Source organism: Rhineura floridana, chromosome 7, assembly GCF_030035675.1.
Source record: "Rhineura floridana isolate rRhiFlo1 chromosome 7, rRhiFlo1.hap2, whole genome shotgun sequence".
Taxonomy (NCBI): domain Eukaryota; kingdom Metazoa; phylum Chordata; class Lepidosauria; order Squamata; family Rhineuridae; genus Rhineura; species Rhineura floridana.
This window is the reverse complement of record NC_084486.1, coordinates 41139200-41148992: the sequence shown is the minus strand read 5'-3', so window position 1 is coordinate 41148992 and position 9793 is coordinate 41139200. Positions and strand designations below refer to the sequence as shown.

The 9793-nt window shown below is 42.7% G+C and overlaps 1 protein-coding gene across 1 annotated transcript; it reads right to left on the bottom strand.

Moving 5' to 3' along the window:
- Window positions 1–7452: 7452 nt before the first annotated feature.
- LOC133388366 (ribonuclease P protein subunit p40-like) lies at window positions 7453–8900 on the bottom strand. Its single transcript, XM_061634340.1, is given in 3 exon segments — window positions 7453–7871; window positions 7873–8298; window positions 8301–8900. Coding segments are annotated over 3 exon segments (1092 nt in total). The 5' UTR covers window positions 8877–8900; the 3' UTR covers window positions 7453–7781.
- Window positions 8901–9793: the final 893 nt, after the last annotated feature.

Sequence of the window (9793 nt, the reverse complement as noted above, 5' to 3'; positions counted from 1 at the left end):
TGCAGTTAAATCACACAGAATTGAATCCAACCAAGTGATTGCATGAGTGAAAATCTTTCCACTCACGCAACATAACTTCCCCTCACTGTCCTCCTACACATTCCTTGAATCGCTTATCTACTCTGGAGAGTTGAGGGACCTCCAAGAGCAGATTTGTGGGGAGCATGTGGGGGAGGAGAGGGAGGGGAAGTTGCATGAGCAGAAGTCATTCCACTTACGCAATGACCTAGAACCATAGAATAGTAAATTTGGAAGGGGCCTATAAGGCCATTAAGTCCAACCCCCTGCTCAATGCAGGAATCCAAATTAAATCATACCTGACAGGGGGCTATCCAGCTGCCTCTTGAATGCTTCCAATGTTGGAAAGCCCACCACCTCACTAGTTATTGGTTCAATCGTAGTACCACTCTAACAGTTATGAAGATTTTCCTGATGTTTAGTCAAAATCTGGCTTCCTGCATCTTGAGCCCATTATTCCATGTGCTGCACTCTGGGATGACAGAGAAGAGATCCTGGCCCTCTTCTGTGTGGCAACCTTTCAAGTACTTGAAGAGTGCTATCACATCTCCCCTCAGTCTTTTCTTCTCAAGGCTAAACATGCCCAGTTCTTTCAGTTTCATAAGGCTTTGTTTCCAATCCCCTGATCGTTCTTGTTGCCCTCCTCTGAACTTGTTGCAGTTTGTCTGCATCCTTCTTAAAGTGCAGTGTCCAAAACTGGGCAAAGTACTCAAAATCAGGCCTAACCAGTGCTGAATAGAGGGGAACTAATTCTTCATGCAATTTGGAAACTATACTGGGCTTCCCCCAGGCACCTGGTAGGCCACTGTGAGAACAGGATGCTGGACTAGATGGTCCACTGGCCTGATCCAGCAGGCTCTTCTTATGTTCTTATGTTCTTATACTTCTGTTAATGCAGCCTAAAATGGCATTTGCCTTTTTTTTCCCAGTCACATCACACCGTTTGCTCATATTCAGCTTGGGATCAACAACAATTTCAAGATTCTTCTTTCATGTAGTATTGCTGAGCCAAGTATCCTCCATCTTACAACTGTGCATTTGGTTTCTTTTTCTTAGGTGTAGAACTTTGCACTTATCCCTATTAAGTTTCATTCTGTTGCTTCCAGCCTATCAAGATCTCTTTGAATTTTGTTTCTGTCTTCCCGGGTATTAGCTGTCCCTCCCAATTTTGTATCATCTGTAAATTAGATAAGCATTCCCTGCACCTCCTCCTCAAAGTCATTAATAAAAATGCTGAAGAACATCGGACCCAAGACTAAGCCCTGCAGTATCCCACGTGTGTCCTCCCCCCAGTTTGAGAAGGAACCACTGATAAGCACTCTTAGAGTACAATTCTGTAGCCAACTGGATCCACCTGCTAGTTATTCCATCCAGCCCACCTTTAATTCATTCATCCATCATTTTATTTGTATGCCGCCTTTCCAAATAAAATTGTGCTCAAGGCGGCTTACAGCAAGCTGAACAAAAATACATCTCAAAAACAATTGCAAAAACAATTTCCTATTAACAAAAAATAATAAAACAGTGACATAACAAATATAATAAGCAAAAACAACTTTTCAACATTATGAACATAATAAAACAGTCTTTAAAAACAAAGAAGTAACCATTAATACCCCAAGCCCCTAAAGAAATCCATTTACTATATCTCCTACAAGATTTCATTATTCAGAGTGGAGGCTTGTTTTGTATCAGCACAGTCTCTTTGTAGGCAGAGGTGTGGACTCCAAAGTTTAATAGTAAGTATGTAGGCTTCCAAAGTCACAGAAGAGGCAGGACAGGTGGTCTCCCAGGTTTGCAGAGCTTCTGCAGAGAACTCCTTACCAGACAAGTTCTCAGTAGAGGCACAGTCTTTGTAAGCAGAAGTGTAGACTCCTCCCCTTCAACACAGGTGTAGACTCCTCCCCTTCAACACAGGTGTAGACTTCCAAAGTCACAGAAGAGGCAGGACAGGTGGTCTCCCAGGCTGGCAGAGCTTCAGCAGAGAACTCTTTACCAGACAAGGTCTCAGCAGAGGCATAGTCTTTGTAAGCAGAGGTGTAGACTCCTCCCCTTCAACACAGGTGCAGACTCCTCCCCTTCAACACAGGTGTAGGGTTCCAAAGTCACAGAAGAGGCAGGGCAGGTGGTCTCCCAGGCTGGCAGAGCTTCTGCAGAGAACTCCTTACCAGATTGCTAATCAGGATATCATGGGGCACTTTGTCAAATGCTTTGCTGAAGTTGAGATATATTATGTCCACAGCATTCCCAGTCTACCAGGGAAGTTACCCAATCAAAAAGTGAGCTAAGGTTAGTCTGGCAGGATTTGTTCTTGAGAAATCCGTTAGCTTCTAGTAATCACTGCATTGTTTTCAAGGTGCTTACAGACTGACTGATTTATAATCTGCTCCCAGAAATTGATATCAGACTGACTGGTCTGTAGTTCCCAGGTTCCTCCTTTTTGTTCTCTTTCAATATAGGGACAACATTAGCCCTCCTCCAATCATCAAGCACTTCACCCATCATCTACAATTTTGCAAAGATAATAGATAGTGGTTCCGAGAGTTCTTCAGCCATTTCCTTCAATACTCTAGAATACAGTTCATTGGGCCCTGCAGATTTGAACTCGTTCAAAGTGATTAGGTATTCCTTGATTATTTGTCTATCAATCTCAAGTGCCAATCCTATCCCTTCCAGTTCATGTTTCCCGGGAGGGTCACAGACCCTGTTTTGGGAGAAGACTGAGCCAAAGTAGGAACTGAGCACTTCTGCCTTTTCTTTGTCATCTGTTATCATTTTACCATCCTCACTGAATACCAGCATTTCTTTTCTCTGTCCTTTAGTATGGATGTACCTAAAGAAAGCTTTTTTGTTGCTTTTAGCATCTCTCACTAACCTCATTATCCATGTTAGCTTTTCTGATGCCATCTCTGCAATTCTGTGATACCTGACTATTATCTTCCTTTGTGGTCTGGCTTTCCTTCCACTTCCTATATTTGTCCATTTTTGTTTTCAGGTCATCTCTACGTTTTTTGTGAAGCCAGGTTGGCTTCTTGTGTTGTCTTCCACCTTTTTTCTTTGTTGGAATTGTTTACCATTGTGCCTTTAGAATTTCCTTTTTTAGAAACTCCCACCTACCTTGGACTCCTTTTCTCACTAGGGTCATTTGCCATGGAACCTTACTTACCAGTGTTCTGAGTTTATGAAGAACTCAAGTATAGCATGGTCACTTTCCCCCAGAGTTCCCATAATGGCCACTTCATCCACCAAGTCATTTCTATTGGTTACAATCAAGCCAAAGATAGTTGATTTTCTAGTTGCATTCTCCAGTTTCTGTAGGAGAAAGTTCATTGGATATAACCCATGGAACAGATTTCAGACCATTTCAGACTGTTGGTGGGGAACTCAGTGGTTGAATATCTGCCCATAGTAAAATGCCCTTGCTGGAAAATTTGCCATGCCAGAGAAAAGGTTCCAACAAAACTTTCTCCCTGCCATGCTTTTTTTTTAATGTTTTATTTAAAAATGTACGGGATTAATTTAGTTTAAACATTTTTGCTTCACCTTTCTGCTAAGAAGTAGCATCCAAGACAGCTTACAAATAAAATTCAGAATAATAAAATGACCAGAAAGTCCTAATTAAAAAGATGTGTGCCACAAATAACAGTTTAAAAGAACACAACATAAGTAGCAAAATAATAAGAAACAGAATTCACAGGTCCTTTTGTTTGTTTAATTCATTCTCATCCTATATTTTTCTATGCAAATATATTTGGGTTTTGATTTGCTTAGCAAGTGCTTAGCAATAAGTGCTCAGCAGTGGGCAGTGAAGTGGTGAACTGGGAAGTATGAGGCTGCCACCATCACTGAGCATCAAAGGAGCCCCAAAACAACATTAGCTGGTAGGCATTGTGAGGCAGCAGCAAAGATACACAGGCTACTAAGTCACACACACACACCCAATACAAACATACAGCTATTGATTGGCCAGTTTGGTCACTGACATCGCAGCTTGCACTGCATGGGGCCAGCCAGCCATCAGCCATATGCTTGCACAGTGCTGAACAAGCAGACCCCATGCTTTCACCGCTGCTTTTCTTGCAATGTCCACCTGGAATGGTGCTGTGCATTCCTCTTCCCAGTACATTCCTCTCCCCAGTAATTGGTGTAACTGCTTCAGTCCTTGCAAGAGAAAAAAAAATATACCTCCAAAGTCAAATTAATGTTTGAGTGTTTGGTTTTCTGCTTCAAGTACAAATGGATTATTTGTTAACTACTTTAAGGCTGGAATAAGCATCCACTGCTGAACAAAAATAAATCCTAGCAAAGCTAGTCTGAAATGACAACATTAGAGTTAAAGCCGGTATGACCTTATAATTTGTGTTACAAAAAGATTGCTGCTCTTGAAAGTTACTGCAGAGAATAAGGCCTTTTGGGCTTACGCATTCAAAGCTGTTGCTGTGCTGCCTGTTAGGCCTGCTGTACCGAGCTCAGGAGGAAGAACTGAGCCTCATGCCTCACTAGCTTAAACCTGGCAGCTGAGGGAAGAACATCTATTCTTGCACGCAGCTAAAATCCCATTCTGCTCGAGATAATGATACAACCTACTGGTCTGAAAACCATTTGGATGGGTACCTGCTGAGAATGCAAGCATCAAAGAAGAGGAGAGAGGAGAAGGTGGATTTGAGGTACCTAATGAATCAGAGATGATAAATAAAGAACACTTGGCGAGTGGGGGAGGGGGAGAAGAGAAATCCTTGAAGTCCATTTGGATAATATTGATTGTACAAAGAGAAGTTCTAAGAAAGACGGGTGTATGGTTGTCATGGGCTTAAGTGCAAATGTTATTCCTTGCAGCCTGTATAGAAGACTGTATTCAGAGGCACACAGCAGACGTGATGTTAAGGCCCACCAATATTTTAGGTAGACTTCTCTACACCAGAACTGGCTCACTGGGTGGGACAGAGCCACTACGCTAGCTTCCTGGCAGGTGGGTTGCTGTTGCTTACTGGGAGTGAGATGGATGAGGAAGTGGGGAGGTCAGTGTGGTGCAAATACCAGTCAGGAGCACTGGATTGGCTCTGCCACTGTGTTTGCACTGCGCTGACCTCCTCACCACCTCGCCCATCTTCCTTCTGGTGAATAAATTAGCGGGTTTTGGCTCTGAAAAAAAAAGGATTGTTTATTTTGTAATGGGAAAATGCAATGTACATTATTCTGACATCCCTGCTACCAAATGACATCTTTAACCATTAGCTGCTATGGCAACAAGTCACCTGTCATTGGTCAACTTCTTAGTTATGCAAAGTCCCATTCTCCCAACAAAAGGTTATGTGCTGGGCTACCGGCATAATAAAAGAAACTGGTCTTGTTTTGCAATAAACCAGAAAAATCCTACTTTCACATGTGTCACAAGACAAACGGGGTAAACATTCAGCCTACATTATGGATGGGATCCGTTGGCCAGTGCTGGTTCAAAAGCATTCCATCGACCTAACAGGCCGGTATCGATTTGAGTTTGTTCTTTGTCTACTAGCCGCTGCTTCTATCGATCCATTTTTTCCCTTGCAAAAATATTAATATTGACATTCTGAAAGGAAAAAATGATATTTTGCAAGGAAATGCTGATAAATAACAGAAATACTGATATTTTAGAGGCAGATTTTTTTAAAAAGAATTCATTTTTGAAAATAACTGCAGAAAATAGCTTCATGAAAATCTGATTGCAATGACAGAGAATAAGTGAATGAGTGGAAAATTTGGTATCAAATCCAAATTGGGTGGAATTCTGGCACATCCCTAGCCTACATGCTAAACAGTGAGAAGGGAGTTGCATATCCCTGCCGATGACATCTTTCAAGGAGGACCACAACTGTTTCAGATCAACAAAGCACTTCAGTGTTTAAAAAAATAATCCATCATTTTCATTAATAGAATTATGAATTAACCCAGGGTATGTGTGGCTCTGTAGGGAAACTGGAAAATCATTCCAAGTATTCCCATCTCTGCTCACCCTTTATTAATGTCACTTTCACCCTAAGCACACAAGTGAGTTGGAATGGGAGGAAACCCTCCTTTTATCCATCAGGTTCTGACACTGCCACATCTGTATAGCTAGTCTGAGAATCTTGTTGAGGGCCATCAAACAAACTCTGGTCTTCAGAGAATACAGTTGCCATAACCATGTGAGCTTCTGTTCACATAGATATTTATGCATATCTGAGATAAGGTGTGAGTAATGAACTTCTGTTTTCATTAGAAATGTGTATGTTTTCAGTCTGAAGTATAAATATGAATATTAACTCTGGCCTTAAGTTTATTTCTCTGCTTTTCTGTGCATTCCCAGGTTCCTTGGTTGTTCAACCCATGTGTCTGCTTACTCACTGATACATTACTTATGCCCTCAGGTAGTCTTGCACTTGGCTTCCATAATAACAATCAGTCTGAATAATTTCCTTCTCTTGATGTAAGAAATATCAAATGAATCTGGCACTGTGTTCTTTTCTTCCTGTTACTGCAGGCTGAGGAAATAAGTAGCTCATGCAGTGAATATGAAAATATTTGCAATGATCAGTTAGCATAGTTTCAAACAAAGCATTTTTACTTGAAGAGCTTTTATTGAAGCAAAGAATCCTCAGCAGTGATGATGACACAAATGAACAGCCATTTAGTATCTGCTGTTGGAATTGGATATAAGTACTGGCTCAGGTGTTCAATTTGATTTTTTGGGGGGGAGGTGAACCCTTCTCTAATATGTTTATAGGATTTTAAAACCCTTTTCTTGTCAATCTTATGATACTCTCTCTCTCTGCTTGAATCCATAGGTTCTCCCCCATTTCTGTGTGTTCTATTTGAGCGCTGTGTGCAAATTCTCCACCCTGTCTGTGGGCAGGGAAATTGGGGGACCATTTGACCAAATTTTTCCATGGGAAGGAGAAATACTCCAACTGTTTCTTGGGGGTGTGGCTCACCATTATCAGTGGCAGTTATGTTGGAAGATTCAGGATAGACAAAAGGAACTATTTCTTTATACAGCATGTTTATACAACATAATTAAACGGTGGAATGCACTCCTACAAGAGGCAGTGATGGCCACCAACTCAGATAGCTTTAAAAGAGGATTCGACAAATTTATGAAAGATAATGCTATCGATGGCTGCTACCCGTGATGGTTCTGTCTCCACTGTCAGAGGCATTATGCTTCTGAATATCAGTTGCTAGGAATTTCAAGAGGGAAGAGCACTCTTGCCCTCAGGTCCAGTTTGCTGGCTTCCCATAGGCATCTGGCTAGCCACTTTGGGAACAGGATGTTGGACTGGATGGACCTTTAGCCTGATCTAGCAAGACTTTGGGCTCATCCAGACGACTGTATAATGTGTGACATGACCGCTTTGTGTTCTCATCATTTTTTGGTCATCCTGATGACGTCCCGCACAAAAGCAAAGCAAATCACATACACCAGGATATTAAACCAAACCATGGTAGCCATGCTTGTTTTCACCGTGCCACAAAATGTTTTGTGGCTGCTAACTCAAAGCTCAAATGTAAGGTAAACCCTTTGTTGCTTTGTTGGGTCTATGACCGCAAATAAAATTTGCTGTTGTTGGTAAACCCTTGCTAACACAGACACACAACAAATTTTTAAAAAATCATTAAGAATTTTTTTTCTCCTTTGTGTTTGACTTCAAGTCAGATAGATAATAAATGTCACCCCGACGTTTAAAAGTCACACTTTTATAATTTTACAAGGATGCCTATTATACAATGCCTTCACTAGTAATTATTTAAGGACAATCATCATATGCTCCAACTGCCATTTGAAGCCAGTAGTCCAAGCTCCTAAAAATTACAAAGTTGTATAAATTCTCTCCCCCCCTTCAGGAAACCATGTTCACTTTCTTTCCAGGAAACAGGGCTGTCAGCAAAGCCATGCACAACCAGAGATATCCAATCAGCCAATTTTGGTTCTTCAAAATAGGAACGTATTTGTTCCAATAAATGAATTATCTTCTCTGGAAGTATAAAACCGGTTACTGTACACAACAAAGCTTGTTCTACCAATGTACTTGGCTGAGGGCATGAATATGTTGATAAGAAACTAGAGGACGTGTTTTCTAAGCCAACATGAGTGAAAATGGCACCCAGCCATTCAAAGAATTCCTGTGCACTGCATGCTGCTTCTGGCTCTCCTTGCAGTTTATTATTCTCCAGAACTGGACACTGCACATTTCTTAATGTGTTGAATGTGATTTTTGGCTGATATGCCTGTATTTGGTTTTTGGAAAAGTATGACATCAAACTTATGGTTCTTCTGATCCTGTGTGGTGCCAAGCCAGCAAGAAATCAAACTCTAGCACCTTTTTTTCTTTCAAGGCCCAGATCACTCTGTTGTATTTCTTACTATCAGGACCACAGGCTGAATCAGTCAAGTCAACAGTAATAATGTATCTCATGGGCTTTTTACCAGAATATAGAGAAGGACGGCCTTGCAGTCCAAGCTCTTCATAGGTATCCTTGTCTACTGATAGAATTAATTTGCCTGTTGGTAGAAGAGCAGCTGTACTGTCTTGGTCAATCCTCGTTGTATATGTAAGAGCATAACAAGAACCTTTCTTCACAAATGTGTTAATAAATTCTTGTGCAACTAACTCATGAAGCGGCAAATTCTTCACCAGGTAGTACTGCCCAACATCTGCAAGTGCATTTTTTAGTGCTTCTGGAACTGTTCCACAATCGGGGATCAAAAAGGACACCCGGCAATTGAAGGCGTGGTCCTGCACGTGAGCCGCGTGGTGGGACCGCTCGTGCCGCATATGGCTTCTCTCGCATATCAGCAGATGACGAGGAAGCTCGCGGAGCCACCGCAACGGCACAAACATCCTCAATGCCTTCTGCGATCGCGCGCCACCCGTCCCACACAAAAGCACATTTTCACGTGGTTAAATCCGCTTTGGCACAACTGCAGAAAATGCGATTATCTTTTTTAAAGCGTGAATCATCTGCTGCAACGTTAGGGGCTCGGATGCAATACCACGGACTTTAGAGCAGGAGGCGTTCTGTGGGCGATCATTGGGTTTTCCCCATTCCCCTTCCTTCATTTTCAGCCAATCACGTATTTTCACTTTTAAGTATGTGCAGGAATGTGCTTGGACAAGCCCAGGAAACTGAACCAATCAGAGTCACGGGATGTTACGCTGTACTCCTCAGATGCGGAAATGTGCATTTCCGCATTTGCACACAAGGAGGTACTACTGTGGCTGGGTAAACTCCCCTTAGCTTTTCCTGCTTCTCAACCTGAGGCAAAGTGCATGTGTAACAAAGCCCTGGTAACAGGACGGAGGCAAAGAAATCCCTTCCACCCCACCCTCCTTCTGGCTCTGTGCTTCTTTCTGTTACTCAGGCTGGTTGCTGGGTCCTGGAGTGCCTCGCCGAGGGTGAGCGAGCAGCCAGGGGGAGGGCAAGCTAGCGAGGGGTGGCAGGTCATGGTGGACTGCCGGCCAGGTGGTCATCAGCCTCAGCACTGGTCGCTGCGCTGCCCAGGCAGATGGAAGCCAGGGGCAGTAGCCGCAACAAAAGGCTGGGGGGGTGCCGGCTGCCTCACAGCTGATCGGTTCACTGCACTGCCCCTGCAGCAAGCAGCAGTTACCACAAGAAAGCCTCCTCATGCCTTGCCCTTTGCTTCATGCTGCCTCTTGGGTGCTCAAGGCTGCCTGGGAACTTTCTCCAATTCCCCAACTTGCAAGAATCTGCTTGGTTCCGCAGTAGTAACTGCAAGGCACATTGCAGCCTCTGGTCT